The sequence below is a fragment of the Zea mays genome, chromosome 1, assembly GCF_902167145.1.
Source record: "Zea mays cultivar B73 chromosome 1, Zm-B73-REFERENCE-NAM-5.0, whole genome shotgun sequence".
Classification (NCBI taxonomy): Eukaryota; Viridiplantae; Streptophyta; class Magnoliopsida; order Poales; family Poaceae; genus Zea; species Zea mays.
Genome location: NC_050096.1, coordinates 259,824,130 through 259,841,885, shown reverse-complemented (window position 1 = coordinate 259,841,885; position 17,756 = coordinate 259,824,130). Strand labels below are relative to the sequence as shown.

Below are 17,756 nucleotides of genomic sequence, written 5' to 3'. Positions count from 1 at the left end.
TTTTTCCTTTTCACTCGTGGCGGTTGTACCCCCGTGCATGTTTGTGTGACTGTGGTGTGATCTGTGGCTGACTGGCTGTGGTGTCAAGTGTGATACAGAGAGAGAGAGAGAGGCAGGCAGCTGCGTCTGCGTCGTGGCCGGCGCGGCGCTGCGCTGCGCGGAAACCAAATCCTCAGCTCCGGTGTTCTCTCCAATCTCCATCCATCCATCCTCCTCGCGGCTCGCGCCCCGAAAAATGGCGCCAACCCCTCCCCAGTCTCCCGCGCGGCGCTGCCCCAGCTATTTCCCCCTCCCCTGAATTGACCCCAGCCGCGCCTCCCAAACCCTAACCTAACCCCCGCCCCCTGGGCCCCGGCCATGGCGTCACTGCCCAAGCCGCCGCCGCCGCCACGCCCCAAGACGCGGGGCAACTACAACTGCGGCCGCTGCGGCCAGCCCAAGAAGGGCCACGTCTGCGTCGGCCCCGGCCCCGGCCCCGGCGGCGCTGCGTCGCCCTCCTCCTCGTCCGGGGCCGGAGGGGAGCACGGGCTGCGCCGCGCCCTCTCCTTCGACGAGGCCGGCACGCCGTCCTCGCCGGAGAAGAAGCCCAAGGTGGAGGACGTCGACGAGGCGGAGCTGGACGAGGAGGCCACGGTGGACGTGGGCGCCCGCGCGGTGTCCAGGGAGGTCATGGCGGAGGTTCTGCACCGCCTCGGTCCCCGCGGGGTCATGGCCGCCGCCGGGGTCAGCCGAGGCTGGCGGGACTGCGCGGGCCGGGTCTGGCGCGCGGCCGAGGAGCTCCGCCTTCGCGTCCTCGCCTCCTCTGGCGCCGGCCTCCTCGCCGCGCTGCTCCCCCGCTGCCCCGCGCTCTCCCGCCTCCACCTCCGGATGGAAAGGTGAGGTACTCCGGCCCGGATCTCATCCGGAACAGTATGGTTCTTCACGCGATCCGGGTGCCGATCTCAGCTCCGCGCTGCTCATTTGATGCGATGCCCAGGGGATTGGTCCGCGCGTAATTCCTGCTTATGGTTATTCAATTTTGTTTAAGGAAAGGGATACTATAAGTCACTAGAATATTATATGGGCAAAAATGTCATATTTCTGGGTGACTGCTAAAGTAGCATAAGGTGGATGACCGATATGAAAATTGGTACTGCTGCTACCTTGGTCTCCAATGGGCAGACATGACATGTACTGAATATTTATGTCCTGTATATACTAGTATCTAATAAGGGTGTAGGGATTTTGGTTAATGGTCAGGGCTCAATAAGCACGCACTACAAATTAATAATGCCTACTTATATATAAGACCATGGAACCATTGGGGGAACCGCTTGCTTGTCATATTTTGGATTTTTGGACTTGCTTCCCTTTTGTGTTTCTGTGAAGAGATAGACGTTGGTGCCCCCAGATCATATTTGAGCACTGACAGTTGTGGTAATGCAAGATTCAAGCAGGGATGCTTGTTGACAAATGGGTGGGGAGTTGTCTGTCTTGTCATGCTGGTGCATGATTCATATGCAGACCTTTCATTAATGCTTTTGGTTGGCTATTACGTCAGTATGAGCATATGCGCTCATGAATATTAATGTGAGATTAATGTCCCTTCAGAACATAATGAACATGGAGCCTTACCGGCTTATCCTTTCCTTATCCTGTGACCTTAGTATACAACTCTAAACTAGTCTAGTATATAATGTTGAAAGGACCAAAATTTGCTTCCAGAAGTATCTAATCAAGTTGTATGATTGTATGTGAATGGACACCAAGTTTAGGTCGATTGTTGCTGTTTGGTGGCAATAAATATGGTACAAAGGTGCCTGCTAGATGAATGTATAAACGGTGCATGTATCTGTTTGCATTTTTTTAGAAATGGCTTAGTTTCAGGTTTTATTTGTCTTGCTAACTTCTTTCTAAAACTCTTTCTTTTAACTTGTTTCTAAAGCATTATGCCTTCCCTAACTGTAAATTGGGAATACCTGATTGATTATAGATGTGTACAAGGTACAAATATTTATAGCCGTGATTAAGGACGCCTTGTGGAAACAGAACCGTCCTCTAGTACTCCTAACCTAATTCAACTCAATCCGTACCCAAAACCATATGTCTAACACCAATCAATGCTGCAGTTTTGAGAACCGCAATCAGTACTCACAATCAAGTTGGTCAGCTCTCATCAATGGCCACTGATTACTATCCATGATTTAGGTCATGTGACATTATTTAATTGCAGATTGCAGCGCAGAGTTACATGTGGAAAATATTAAGGAGAGACTTTCTGGTGATAAAACTGCTCATGTTCATATGACAATCCTTGCCAATTCCATCATAGTTGCATTTTTTCTCATTTATTTAGTCTTTTCACTTTTTACCTGAACCTTTTTTCCCCGCTGAATGTGTTGCATGCTTACCAGCAAATAGGTCTGTTTTTTTGTGTGTAATTCTTCTTTGCCTAAAAATAATTGCATGTCCAGTCTTTCACTTATGGTAACTAGTCTGGCCTTTTTGTTCCCAAAATGATGTACAACTTATCTACAGTCAAACCATCTGATGCGCTTGAGTGACATTAAAGAGGTTATTTTGAATTTTTGATTTGACGATAATGAAGATATTTTTCTCTCTCGAATACACAGGAGAGCTGCATATTATTTCATTAAAAGGAGAAGAGAAACAAGTACAGCAAACACGAACACACAAACACCCAGATAGAAATTCAGATTACATTCACGCCGGTTGAGAAGACAAAGGGCGACACCTAGACCTATACACGATCGTGGTCTGCAAGCAGGGACAGACCCTTTGCTCCAGCCATGTTCCAGGCTTCCAGCTCCAAAATTCATCCCCAGCCATGTTCAGTGCTGCAGACAGCATGGTTCTTAAGGCGTAAGGCGAGATAAGGCGTTGGACCACCGCCTGGACGCCTAGGCGACGTCTAAGACGAGCAAGGCGACACCTTATCAGTCTCAGAACCAGCAAACCAGCAACATGGAGGAGGAAGAAAAAGAAAAAAGAAGGGAAAAGGGGAAGGGGTAGGAGCCCAGCCCACTAGCTAGCCCATATAATCATTACCCTGGTTGCCCTAGGATGCCTCTCTCTTCCACAGTTCAGCTGCCGGTTGCCTTCTCCTCCATGGTTTAACCGCTGCCGCCCCGATTGAGCCGTCGTTGCCCTTGGTTTGCCGCCACCGCCTCCGTCGATTCTACCGCTGTCGCCCCCCGATTTGGCCGCCTCTCCCGATTCGGCCGCCTCTGCTCCCGATTTGGTCGCCGCCGCCCTGATTCGATGCCGCCCCTTCTCCTTCCCCTCTGCTCTCTTGCTGATTCTTACTTAGGCGGTGGGGACGCCTTGGACCTTTTGGGCGCCTGGTCGCCTAGGCGACACCTTTGAAACAGTGGCAGACAGCTTGGGGACCTTCCCATTGAACACACACTCGTTCTGATGCTTCCAAATGGCCCAAGCCCCCAAAATGCTAAGTGAGTTCAATCCCTGTTTGTGAGTAGTGCTCACTGAATTGAGAGCGTATATCCACCAGTCATCAAAAGAAACCTCGGTTGGCTGTGGAGCTAGATTAGCAAGCCCCAACCTCTGGAGAAGAATAAACCAGAATTGTCTCGCGAAGACACACTTGACCAAAAGGTGATTGATGTTCTCTTCTTTATCGCAGAGAAAGCATAAGTTGGGGTGAGGAACGTCCTTTTTGGCCAATCTGTTAGCAGTCCCATCGCTTGTGGGCCACTAACCACATGAAGAAGGCACATTTAGGAGGAGGCGCCCATGCCTTCCAGATCCACTCCCAAGCAGCAAAGCAAGTTGATCCTTGGAAGAGAGCATCATAAGCAGACTTTGCAGAGTAGCAGCCCTACCCCGAAAGACGCCAAAAAATGTCTGTACGGAACATTAGGTTGTAGGGTTACTTTAGCTAGAGCCTCACAGAGCATGAGGAACTCTTGAATCATCACCCAAGTAACGACCACATGAAACAGAGCCAAGCAAACCGTGTGCCTCTTTTCATCTGCAATACACCACTGCAGTCCACGGTCTCTTTTCTATGGCAATGCCTACTGAGTTAAGAGATGGCAATAGTACTCTATTCTGGAAAGATAGATGGCTCCTTGGTCATTCAAGAAATAGCTCCCCATATTTTTCAACCCTCATCCCAAGATAATTGCTAACAAGTGAACAGTATCAGAGGCTTTAATTTCAGATAGTGAAGATAGTTAATCTACCTATACTGGGAGTGGTGACAACTTGTAGTAGTGGGTCGGTTAGCTATTCATCCCACTTCCATTTCTTTGAAATCTGGATTAGTTTACTCACATAAGTTACGGGTCGACTAATAACCCGAAGATACAATGTGTATGCTTCTTTACTGAGAAAACTAGTATTTTTAACATGATTGTTTCTTTGAACTTAGACGTGCATCTCTACCAGTGTATTATTTACTGAGATAACATTTATTACTCTTAACATGTATCTTGTTCTAATGTTTCTTGCAGTGATGTTGATGGCACTACCCTGGCTTGTATTGCATTTTCCTGCCCAAGTTTAAGAACTCTCGAGATTACCATGGCTGCTGATGCTGTCAACAGGATGACTGGGTATGCCATGTTTGGTTGTAATATAATGATTTGTATTTTACATGTTTTACCTTGTTTTCAATGCTAGCCCCTCAACTAAAGTTGTGAGACGGGATCAAGGTTATTAAACAGTCAAGTATGAAGCAGAGGTCCTGTGGACATTTGAAGTTATTATAAATCTACTAGCATGGTTATTAAAGCGGTAAAACGTTAAAACGTTATTAACCAACTTTTTAACATTTAAACATTTAAACGAACGTTGAAACGTCTTTTCAGACTTGACATAGAAGTTCAAATATAAAATAAGTTCATACATAAGTTGAGTACTTGAGTTCACAAACCAAATTGAAATTCACTGTGAGCAATATGGTTGCACAATCAGTAGTTCAGTACTCACCAATATGATTGAGCAAATAGAGATTGATTGATTCACTGTGAGCAAAATCAGTACTCACCAAATGATCAAATGGAGAGCAGTGGAGGTGGAGGATGGCTGGCTGCTAGTGCTGGTCTTGGGCGCTGGCAGAGTGGAGCCGCAGAGGATGGCTGGCTGGTCTTGGGTGCAGATCTGCTGTGGGGTAGGCGGCCAGCGGTGGCGCAGGTCTGCTGTGCCTCCACGGCCGGCGGTCGGTTGTGCCTCCACATCTGAGGAGAGGACATAGGAGAGACGCGCCGGCTGTGCCTCCACGGCCGGCGGCCGGCTGTGCCTCCGCGGCTGAGGAGAGAAGAGACGCGCCGGAGATGTTGGAGGATAGGAGGGAGGAGGGTGGTGGCGCCGGCTGAGCCGTTGGAGGAGAGGAGAGACCGAGAGAGGAGGGTGGCGGCCGGCTGAGCCGTTGGAGGAGAGGAGAGAGGAGGGTGGCGTGCGTTCAACACCTAGAGAAAAACCTAAAGGCCCAGGAAAGGCCCGGAACGGGTAGAACGTCCTCAGCACGCATAAAACGTCCTAAAACGCGATTAGGACGCTTAAGCGACGCTTAGGGTGTGTTTGGTTTGACTTTTGGCTTTTGCCCCCTAAAAGCCAAAAGCCAACCAAAGGGTTAGATCCAGGAAGCAGCTTTTTCTAAAAGTTGGCTTTCTCACAATGCAAATCTGAAAGCACCCCTGAACCTGCTTTTAGTGGCTTTTCGAATGGAACTGTGAAAACATATATCGAAGAACTTTTAACGACTTTTAGTGGTTTCCACCAAACAGTTTTTAGCTTTTTAACGGCTTACAGCCTACAACAGCTTTTTCCACAGCTCACAGCCCACAACAACTTTTTTCACAGCCACAGCCCAACCAAACAGACCCTTAAACGCTCGAAACGGATGTTCTACGCGGCTTACCTAAACGCTCGCACGTTCCAACTGCTAATCACGTTTTAACGCTTAAACGACGCTTAAACGACGTTTAAGCGACGTTTTAATAACAATGTCTACTAGTGCAGTGCAATTAGTGGTCTGTTTCAAGTTACTGCATTAGTCATATGTTGATTGCATTGATACGTGTTTCTTTCAGAAACCTTTGTAGTTATGGTTATCCTCATATCCTGCTGCACAAGTCTTCTTGATATTGATTTGTGAATGATTGTATTTGCATCCTATATAAGTAATATCGTGTTTGCTTTCAGCACTTACCTAAATATAAGCTGATTTTGTTTGTGTGCAGGGAGGATCTAAGTCGTTTTGTTTCGGAGAAGTCTTCTCTCTCAGCCCTCAAAATTGGTGGTTGCTCTAATTTGGATATTCTTAATCTGTGCTCTTCAAGCCTTTCAATTCTTTGGTTGTCAGATCTTTGTTCCCTTTCGAAATCGGTAAATACTGTGTTGAAATGCTATTCACAATGATAGCAAGTTTATTTTCTGCGTTAATTCACTGGAGGGGATGTTTCTTACAGGTTATGAACTGTCCTAATATGAGCGAGCTATCACTGTGCTTCACAGAACATAGTAGTGATTGTACCAATCTGATTACTTTGATGGATGGCCTAGGTCGTACATGTCCTAACTTGGAAAAAATGCACATATCATCAAAACAATTATCTAATGAAGCTGTATGTGCTCTAGAGAATGCTAATCTCAGGTATCTTTCTGCCCTTCTCTTTCCACTCCAACCATCTTTTTGATCTAATGTTGCCATATTTCATGCTAATCTCTTCAATATTCTAGATTTGTATCATTTTGACTTTCTAACTTCAGTATTGTTATTGGTTTACCAGGGGACTGTTCATGCTATCCCTGATTCTAGGTTCAAAAATAACTGATGCAGCTGTTGCATCTATTGTTCGGTCATGTGCAAGCTTGGAGTTACTTGATTTAAGTGGGTAAGCTCCATTCCTTGGCTTTGGAAATTCAATTGTTATCAATTATCAGAAAGCTGCTGTTTTATTTACCAGCCAGAATTGGTAGTATTTTAGTTGATTTTAATTACATGTTTCAATTATTCCAGATCTAGCATTAGTGACAATGGTGTTGGGATGATATGTAAAGCATACCCTCGTACTTTATCAAGGCTGCTCCTTGCTCTTTGCCCAAATGTGACCACACGTAAGCCCCCGAGCCCTTTCTGCAGTCTATTAGTCCCACCTCACTGAACATGAGTTTACTGGTCATCATGCATAATTCCCTAATGTAAATACCATTCTTCATATGCTTTTATAGGTGGGATCCAGCTAGCCACAGCACAGTTGCCATGTCTTCAACTCATGGACTGTGGAATGAGCCTATGTGCTAATGTGAAGAATGAAAAAGAGGGTCCATATTTTGGTGAAATCAATGGAGGTATTAGAATTATTCGAAAACTGTCCATCTTAAAGAGGCAACCTATTCACCAAAAGCTTATTATAAAGCATGGGAATTTGAAGAAGCTCAGCCTGTGGGGCTGTTCTGCATTAGATGTAAGCCTTGGACTTTATGGGCATTGATACATCCTAGTGATTACTAATATAATATATAACTAGTTTCACATGTTGCAGGCTCTATATCTAAATTGTCCAGAGTTAAATGATCTCAATCTTAACTCTTGCACAAATCTACATCCAGGTATCATGTCTCATTTTTTCCCCTTCAGATTATCAAGTAGGTAAATAGTTGTGACCATTCCTGATGCTTAGAATTACTTGCCCCAGAACGTCTGCTTCTTCAGTGCCCAAATTTAAAGAATGTCTATGCATCCGGATGCCAAGATATGTTGATTGGAGCAATCAGAAATCAGGTATTCCCAAAGTTTTGCTAGGCGCTAGGCGGAATCTAGGCGATGACCCTTAGCCTAGGGACTAGTCCAGCCTAGGCTTGCCTAGGCGATGCTAGGCGTTTTTCTAGGCGTTTTGCCAACTTATATAATAATATATACATTTATAGATAAAAAATAGGGAAGGACCAGTAGACATACAGCCGTGCAGGAGAGAAGCAAGCAGAGGGAGAGAAGCAAACATGAGAGGAGAGAAGCAGGGGTCCGGCGTCCGGCGTCAGCTGTGCTGGAGAGAAGCTGCAGCCGCGTCTCTGGCGTCAGCCATGCAGGAGAGAAGGGAGAAGCAAGCGTCGAAAGGGGAAGAACTGAAGAAGCAAGCAGGCACTTTTCAACCGCAAACCCTAAACCCTATCCCGCGCGCGCCGCCCTTTTCACGCGCGCTATTTCCCGCTCGCGCGTGCGGCGCGCGCCTAGCTCGCCTAAGCGCCGCCTGAGCTCCTGGGCGCCGAGGAATCGCCGCCCGGCGCCGCCTAGGCGCTCCAATCGCCTAGGGGCCCGCCTACCCCCCTAGTCCAGGCGGGAGGCCGTGGCCTAGCGACTAGGCGCGCCTAGGCGCGTCGTAGGCGACGATTTTCAAAACCCTGGGTATTCCCTTCATTTTCAAATAGACACCGCAACCATGCTCAGTTAGGCAATCATGTTTCTTTATAAAATGCGACCAAGAATATGCCCCTCGTTAGTATCTGAATTCTCAAGTACAAATAATGAGGTTGACAACGATAAGGGTTGTTAGGGCTGAGGTGCACTTTGGGAAGCATACCTGCAGAGCAGTATAAGTGGAAATGTTAGTGAACAAAGGTTCTGGGTCAAATAAATGTAGAGCACCAATCTAATGAGCCCGTTTCTAACTGGGTGTTCCTATTGGCCAGCTTCCTTTTGCTATTAACTGATCAGTAATTCACTGCAGTTGACATTATTCAACAGATTAGGCATGTGCATGATCTGCGTAAGCCAAATAAAAGAGAGTGAATTGAACTGGCATAAAAGTTTGATTTGCAATTGGTGAAGAAATGGTCTCTTATAATTTAGAAAAGGAACTAATTCATCTCGGCTTTTCATTTTGGCTGGTTTTTGCCCTCCAGACACTGATATGCAAGCCACAAAACCTAACCGATCAACTTATTTGAACTGGAGCCTAGCATGGAGTGAGCAGAGGGTTGGAGCTGAAGGTATACGAGGCTAAGGCTATATTGCTATAGGCATTTCATAGCTTAGGAACCATTCATTTGCCATTGGTTCCTGTACATTGTAATTTTGGTGTCCCATGTAGGGTGTACTGGTGTTGTAACTTATTTTTCTCAACACATTGGAAGCGGTAATTCCGCACCTCATAGAAAACAATATAGAGTTTTGTTGATTGAGTTTTAGGACCTGACCAAGCTGAACAACGGACATCCTGGATAGACAGGTTGCAGCACAGCAGCACCTGCACTTTGTAGCCCTAGCCCAACTTTTTTGCATTTTAGCCCTTTTGGTTTTTTTGCACAATTATGCCCTTTGCAGTTTCATTTCAAAAAATGGACCTCAAACTCGGCGCCATCATCATTGGCGCCGAGGTAACGCATAGTGGCGTCGACATAATTGGCGCCAACTTTTCCTACGTGGCAGACGATGTGGATCGGCGCCAAGATCTATGGCGCCGACCCCCTGGGACTTGCCACATCGGCTGCCACGTAGGAAAAGTTGGCGCCAATGGTACTGGCGTCGCTGTGCGTTACCTCGGCGCCAATGATGATGGCGCCGAGGTTGGGGTCTATTTTTTGAAATGAAACTGCAAAGGGCATAGTTGTGAAAAAAAACCCAAAAAGGGCTAAAATCCAAAAAAGTTGGTAGCCCTAGCTATACTAGGCTTAGTTCTCCTGTTTGCTTTGTGCTTGATGCCTTCCTACCGTGACAGGTGCTTCCTATTTTTTGTGACCTGTCTATCACCTAGGCATTGACATCTTTCAAACTGATGTGCGTGTGGTCATGTGTCACATCTGGACAAGCTACACTTGTGGTGGGGTGGCTTTGCCATCCATTGATGTGCCCATTGTCGCTTGTATTCACTTTGTCGTACTTAAAAGGTTTGAACTGAGCAGTCATAGGTTGAGAAGCCTTTTGTTGTAAGCTGAAATGGAAATGGTAGAAGTTGTTAGCCTGCACTACTCTTCAAGAGTGTAATGTTGCTGTTAGACAGTTTCTATGTTTACAATCTGTGCTGCTGCTTATGTAACAGGAGCACGAATTTGAATCAGGTTGACATTTGGTTCATTGTTTCAGAACTGAAACAAAGAATTGAACCACTAAACTTAGTAGTAACAAATGAGTCCTAAAGAAAGGTGTTACTAATATCATCCACCAAATTAACTGAAATGATGGAGAAACTTGTCCAAATTTATTACGTTAAGGAAATGGAAAGGGCATTATCCCTTGGTATTCTGTTTTTCCAATGTATTGCCAAAATTTTGCCAGGTTCTGAATGAGTTCGCTGCAGTTGAACCATCTCTTCCATGCAAGCGGCTAGCGGATGGCTCCAAACGGGTTCAACTCCCTCAGTTCCTAAAGCAGCAGGTAAATGCACTGTGCCTTCGGCCCGGCCGTTTTCTCAGGGGTTTATCTAATTACTCCTGTGTTTCTTTCAGCCGTCGAAGGACAACAAATTAATTGAATTGAGCCAGACCCAGTGCACTGTGCATCTTGGTTCATAATAACACCACCAGAGCCAGTTAACGGAGCATTGTACACACCGAATTATGTGAATCATGCACCACATAACATTATCAATTCGTTGTATACTTCTGTATTGCATCAGAACCTGTAGTGATTGTTGTATAAGCTGCTAATTGCTGCATGGACATGTCTGAATCCATCATGGATTTCTTGCGACCGTTAGTCTGTTCTAGGAAACATTATATAGGAATAATTCGTAACCATGACCCGTATTCTCTAGGGAAAAAAAATAATGATCCTAGGTCACTCATTTTGGTTGGTGTTATTCTGTTATTCTTCCGCATGAGCTATCTATGGACTTTGGTTCTTCAATCTCTACTTTTAAATAGGCCCCGTTTGGATCATTTGAAGATCATTTGAATCGAATTCCATTCTAATAACGTCCCATTTGGATCATTGGAATTGAATTCCATTCTAATAATAGTAATTTAGGCATATATCAATTAAGCTAATTCAGTTTTATGCAAAATATATTTGTATACTACTCTTAACAAGACGCCGAAGATATTTATGTGCTACATTTTTACTATAGAGGAGTGAGACAAAGAGTGTCATATAAGTTACAGAGTAGAAACAAATTTAACTAATGCATAAAATCATTTCCTACCCTCTACCCTATGAATTTGAGATACACTTATATCTGAACTTTGTACAGTGGTGGAATGTCAAATTCCAAACTAAATAAGTTACTTTATTGAGTGAATTCCAATTCCTCTAAAATGAAGGGATCCAAACGCCCCGTAATAGTAATTTAGGCAAAGACCATTAAGCTAATTTGGGTCTATGTGAAATATATTTGTATACTATTACTAGCAATGTGTGAGAGATATTTATGTGTTACATTTTTACAGTAGAGGAGTGAGCCGAAGAGCCTTATAAGTTGTAGAGGAGATAATTTTTTCTTGATACATAAAATTATTTCTAATTCTCCACTTTATAAATTTAAGATATACTTAAATCTGAGTTTTGGAAAGTAATGCAATGTTAAATTTCAATCTAAATAGACTATTTTATTAAGTAAATTTTAATCTCTCTAAAATGAATAGATCCAAACAGCCCCGAGAAAACCCTATAATCCATATCTATAATATTCTTGTTACTCCTATAATGTCTGGAAGTTAATACTTTATTCTGCAGACGACAGATCCATATCAATAGTATTCAGTTTAATTTCTGCAATTTTGAGATCACTCTTTATCGTGGTGAAGCAACAACTTAGGGTAGGATGGAGTTAAAAAAACTAATTAAACAAGTAAATGGTTCTGGGCACATAGGTAGCTGATTTCTATGCACTACTATTTAAAGCGAAATCTTTGGTTATATCACATCCTTTCAATTCTCATTTTGCTACTTTCTAGGTCTTCTTTCTTTTCTCGCTTTAGGATTCCACTACACATTATTGTCTTTGAAGATTTCTGTTGGGCATGTTAAATCATTTTAATCAATGTTAGACACTTTTTTCTTCAATTGGTGCTACCCCTAGCCTATTATGTGTATCAAGTGAAGATCAAGAACTTAAACAGGGAGAAGAAAACTAAGTGCAGAAAGTAACGAACACATGACACAATGAATTTTTGACTGAGGTTCAACTTCGAGGAGTCTACATCCCCATTGTGGTGTTTCAAAGGATAAAGGTTGCAGTAAACACTTCTCAAGTGATCCAATAATCAACTTGAGGTCACAATTCTTCGCTATAGTATTCTCCTCACAAGGATCTCCACAGATCGGAGTCTCTTGCTATCCGTACACAAGTTAATGGAAGTTACCATCTCCAAGAATACAAGAGAGAACACACAAGAGCAAGAACTTAGCCACAACACTAAGAACACTAGCACAATCTCACTAAAAACACAAACTTAACTCACATAGGTGCTAAGCTCTCTCTAGAATGGATTTGTGGTGTTGCATAAGTGTATTGGAATGATCTATAGCTTTTGAGGTCCTTAGGTACTCGAGGAGGGCAGTTAGGGAGTTATTTATAGCTCAAAAGCCCCAACGAGTCATTGCTAAAAACCGAAAGATCTGCTCTCAACTGGTGTATCGTACTGGTCTGGAGCACCATTGGACCTCCAACGGTCGATCATCGTCAACGGGATCTGTCACGAGCCTTCCATTAGCTAGAGCACCGGACCCCCACATGTTAGCCGCCCTTGAACTAGCCGTTGGACCCCGAGGTCCGATGCACCACCCAACTTGGTCTGATGATTTTTAGCCAAAAATCATGAGACTACCGAGTTCCCTGACGATGGTCTGGTGCGTGTGCATACCCAAGGTCCGATGCACCATGCCTCCAGGTCTTCTACATGGCTCTCTAGACAAACAGTCCGATGATCACCTGTACAGCAGAAAAGAGCAATTTTGCTCTTTTCTTCTCTATTTCGAATTGGCTGGTCTTGAGAGCTTTTCTATGACTTATACAAACTTTATTAGAGTATGTTTACCTAGTCTAAGTCATAGGTTCATACCTTTAACTCGTCTTCTCCATACCGGTCTTGTTTTAGCTCAAACCAAGTCCAAAGTGACACTTTTACAAGAAACTGAGTTAAAGGACCAAACAAAGTGCCAAAAACATTGTAAAGGGCATATGCAACTTATTTAAATGTTCAAACCTCTCAAATTTAAGTTTTTTAAAAATATTTCCCTTCCTAGCCTTGTTTAAGCTTATTTAGACTTTGAGATCTTCAATTTGCACTAAGTGAACATGCACTCATAAACTTAGCAAACTAGTTAGTCCAAGATATTGTGTTGGGCATTAATCACCAAAACATTATGGAAATGAATTAATTGCCCATTTTCCTTACAATCTTCTCCTTTTTGTTGATTTATACCTACACAACCAAAGCAAATAGAACATGACTAACTTTAAACATGTTTGCTATTCAATAAAAGATCGAAGGATGAAAATTGAAATATGAAATAAGTTGACTCCAATGGTTTAAGTAATTTTAACATTTTGGACCATATTGATCACCACTTACTTTTGATTTTTAAAATGAAACTCCTTTTTAAGGTTTAGAATTTTCTCCCAAAACAAAGGCCATTTGATTTTGAGAAATCAAGGCAAATTTTGCAATTGTTTGATAAATTCTCTCTTTTTGGCATAAACTCCTCTTTTACAAAGATTTTGTAAAAGTTTCCTCTTAACTTTCAAGAGGGTTTTCACATTGTTTTCACAAACAAACTGATAACATCAAAATCATTAAATCTTTTAAAACTTAATTGGTGAGTTGGTTCCTTTGCTTTGGCCTATAATTTCTCCTCCTTTGGCATTAAGCACTAAAACATAGAAATTCATGTGGCCTTACTACATTACTTCAAGAGAATGAACAACTTAAGAGTAAAAGTAATGCAAACCATGTGAATTGGAGCAATCTTTAATACCAAACGAATGCAAGTGTCTTGCTCAAATTCACCATTTTCCTTTCAAGCATTGAGACTACACATATGATTAACTTGAAGAGATTGTTAGTTTCAAAAAGGTCAACGTGTCGACTATCCTCTAAATGTGTGCATCAATACACTTGAACTTGTGAGGTCTGAGAATGATTTTGTACAACTTGAACCTTGGCACTAGTATAATATGAACAACAAAGTAGTACTAATTACATAGACGAGAACTAAATGACAAGACAAACCTATTTAACCTAATTAGGGAGTGTTTGGTTTTAGGGACTAAAGTTTAGTACGTGTCACATCGAATGTTTGGATGTCAAATATAGGTATTAAATATAGTCTAATTATTAAAATAATATTATAGATAAAGACTAAAAAAGAGACAATTTTTTAAGAATAATTAATATATGATTAACAAATATTCACTGTAGCATCACAATAGCGAATCATAAAATAATTAGACTTAATATATTCGTGTTGTCATTTAGTTTTTATCTATATAATAAGTTTTGTAATTAAATTATATTTAATACTTGAGAGCACCTAGAGGGGGTGAATATGTGATCCTGGGATTTTCAACACTAAATAGCCAACACTTGGTTGTAAAATGTTAGTGCAATTAAAACCAAGTTGCTAAAGTGTGAATTCTACAAGAAAGCCAATCATAAAAAGATGGACACAAGACACAATGATTTATCTCATGGTTCGACCAATGCCTACTTCCACGTTGTGGTGACCTCCTTCGGTCAAGGATTGCACTCAATCCCTCTCAATTGATCCAATGATCAACTTTGAGTACCACAACTATCTTCCTTAGTAATCTTTCTCCTGTTTGCGAGGAATCTCCATAGATTGGAGCATCTCTCCCTTACAAGTTTATCACAAGAGAATCACAATAGTGAGGGAGAGTAACAGATGCAAGACTCAAATCCGCAGCACACACATGCACACAAGCCAAGACTTTAGCTCGAAACACATCACAGAGAGTTCACAACTCAAATGGAGCTCAAATCACTAACATAATCGATCAAATGCGTGGAGGCGGAGTTTGGGAGTCTTAGGATGCTTAGTGAATGCTTGGTATTCTGCTCCATGCGCTTAGGGGTCTCTTTTATAGCCCCAAGTCAGCTAGGAGCCGTTGGAGATCAATTTGGAAGGCAAATCTTGCCTTCTATCGTGTGGTGCACCGGACTGTCCGATGCACCACCGGACAGGTCCTGTAGCAGTCTGGTGCTCGATCCCCTTCCTTATCTGGCGCATCCGACCATTGGGCTGACAGTCCCGTTGGCGCACCGGACACTGTCCGATGCACACTGGACAGTCCGGTATGCCCAACCGACCATTGGTGCGGACCACGCGTCGTCCGATGATTGCGCTGGCGACCGTTGGCTCGGGCGGCTCTGACTCACCAGACAGTCTTGTGCATCATCGGACAGTCCGGTGCATCACCGGACAGTCCGGTGATTTTTAGCCGCAATGTACTTGGGCGCGGGCGCTGAAGACTCACCGGACAGTCTAGTGTTTTTTAGCTACATCGCCCCGCCGATTCCCAAGAGCGGCCAGTTCGTCGCCGAGCCAGCCTGGGGCACCGGGCACTGTCCGGTGTGCCAGGTTGGTGCTGGTTTTGGCTGTCCTGGGCCGTATCATCTCCGATGCTTTTCTTCTTTTCTTGGCACTATTTCTAGTACTTAGATAAACATGCTAGTACTGAAAAACAATTTACTAGGGCCGGATACATACCTTTTTCTTCGATTTGCACTTCTCACTTATTTGGCACATAAGAACTAAATCAATATGTGTTGGGCACCTAATCACCAAAACACTTATAGCAATGACCTAAGGGTACATTTCCCTTTCAATCTCCCCCTTTTTGGTGATTTATGCCAACACATTAAAAAGCAACTAAAAAGTGCAAATTGAAGACCAAATTTACTCACATAGGATTTTGGCATATTTGGATCACTTTTGCCACCACTTGGTTTGTTTTTGCAAATCAAATCCTTTTTCCTATCTCTAAGTCAAACACACTTGTTTGGGCAAATAGAGAGATATTGCAAGATTAAAATTGATCAAGTGTCAAAAACTCTCCCTTTTTCCCATAATCAAAATTCTCTCCTATAAGAGACCAAATTTTGCAATAGGAGTCATTTGTGCAAAATACAAATTCTAACTCTACTATTTTTGAAATTTACCAGTGGTTGGCTGATCCAGTTGCTTTGGCCTTAATTTCTTCCCCTTTGGCATTAAGCACCAAAACAGGAAAAATTGTGGCCCTTTAACCCCATTGCCTCACCAAAAAGTCAAATAAGAGCAAAAAAGGGCAATGAGAGCATAAGTATGAACTTGGAATTCAATACACTAATACCAGAGTGCAGTGGAAGTCTTTTTGTCGTCCAAGTTCTTTTTCCCTTTCATTGGTCCTTTGAGACTACTTCAAGTGTATTCAAACAAACACGTTAGTCTCAAAGGAGTCAAGTTGTAGCTCATCTCCCCCTAAATATGTGCATCATTTGCATACAGACTTGTGAGGTCCGGGGATGACTTATACAACTTGAGCACCACAAAAAAACGAAGTAAAAGCTCAAAGTAATATGATCAAAGGCATGGAACACATGTATGCTATAGATCAATCCAAGTTACGCGAATTTAAGACATTTAGCTCACTACGCAACCTGCAAAATGTTTTCTCATTCAAAGGCTTGGTGAAGATATCGGCTAGCTGGTTCTCGGTGCTAATATGATAAATGTCGATATCTCCCTTTTGCCTGATGTACTCTCCCTATCAACCTTGCACCCGGCATAGTCGGAGTCTGAGTATCCGATTAGGTCAAAGGTAGACCCCTTTGGATACCAGATCCCGAAGCAAGGCGTAGAAACTAAATACCTAAGAATTCGCTTGATGGCCACAAGGTGACACTCCTTGGGGTCGGATTGAAATCTCGCACACATGCATACACTAAGCATAATGTCCGGTCTACTAGCACAAAGATAAAGTAATGAACCTATCATAGACCGGTATGCCTTTTGATCAACGGACTTACCTTCTTTGTTGAGGTCAAGATGTCCGTCATTTCCCATCGGTGTCTTTGCGGGCTTAGCATCCTTCATTCCAAACCTCTTGAGAAGATCTTGAGTGTACTTTGTTTGGGATATGAAGGTGCCGTCCTTGAGTTGCTTCACTTGGAATCCAAGGAAGTAGGTCAACTCGCCCATCATTGACATCTCGAACTTTTGCATCATCACCCTGCTAAACTCCTCACAAGACTTTTGGTTAGTAGAACCAAATATAATGTCATCGACATATATTTGGCAAACAAACAGATCACCATCACAAGTCTTTGTGAAAAGAGTTTGTCGGGGACCATAATTAGGGGTACCCTCAAGACGCCTAATTCTCAGCTGGTAACCCCCATCAGCATAAAGCTGCAGAGGCCTGATGGGTGCGATTAAGTCAGGGATCAGTCCATACGAGCGACTCGATCACGCCTATAGGTGTACATTTGGGCCGGGCCTGATGGGCCGGCCCGAAGCACGGAAAAAAAAGCACGGCCCAGGCACGGCACGGCCCGAAATAATTTAGTGCCGGGCCGGCACGGCCCGTTATATCGGGCCGGGTTTGGGCCGAGGTCACGGCCCATGGGCGGGCACGAGCACGGCCCGTTTAAGGCAGGCACGAAAAGGCCCATATAGAGGCACGAAAAGGCCCATATATTTATCAAAACACACTTCATTCCACACTTTCATATACTTGATAAAAAACACAAAGCTAGAGATAATGCTAGTTAGATGTTTTTTTGTATCTTTGAATTAGAGTGTGTGATGTAATTTTACTTTTGTTATGAACATTAGACAATAAACTAAACTT

At 43.4% G+C, this 17,756-nt stretch overlaps 1 protein-coding gene across 3 annotated transcripts; it reads left to right on the top strand.

Moving 5' to 3' along the window:
* Positions 1 to 10,810, top strand: LOC103643714 (F-box/LRR-repeat protein 17). 3 transcript variants are annotated; one of them, XM_008666886.4, is made up of 11 exons: positions 1 to 875; positions 4,476 to 4,577; positions 6,207 to 6,351; positions 6,435 to 6,619; positions 6,756 to 6,860; positions 6,986 to 7,083; positions 7,198 to 7,433; positions 7,512 to 7,578; positions 7,665 to 7,750; positions 10,241 to 10,339; positions 10,411 to 10,810. In XM_008666886.4, the coding sequence occupies exons 1-11, from the start codon at positions 358 to 360 to the stop codon at positions 10,474 to 10,476; spliced, it is 1,707 nt and encodes a 568-aa protein (XP_008665108.1). In that variant the 5' UTR covers positions 1 to 357; the 3' UTR covers positions 10,477 to 10,810. The 3 variants fall into 3 exon arrangements, with proteins under 3 accessions (XP_008665108.1, XP_008665110.1, XP_008665109.1); XM_008666888.3 differs by having other exon boundaries at positions 38 to 875; positions 10,263 to 10,339; XM_008666887.4 differs by lacking the exons at positions 10,241 to 10,339; positions 10,411 to 10,810 and adding an exon at positions 8,869 to 9,158 and having other exon boundaries at positions 38 to 875.
* Positions 10,811 to 17,756: the final 6,946 nt, after the last annotated feature.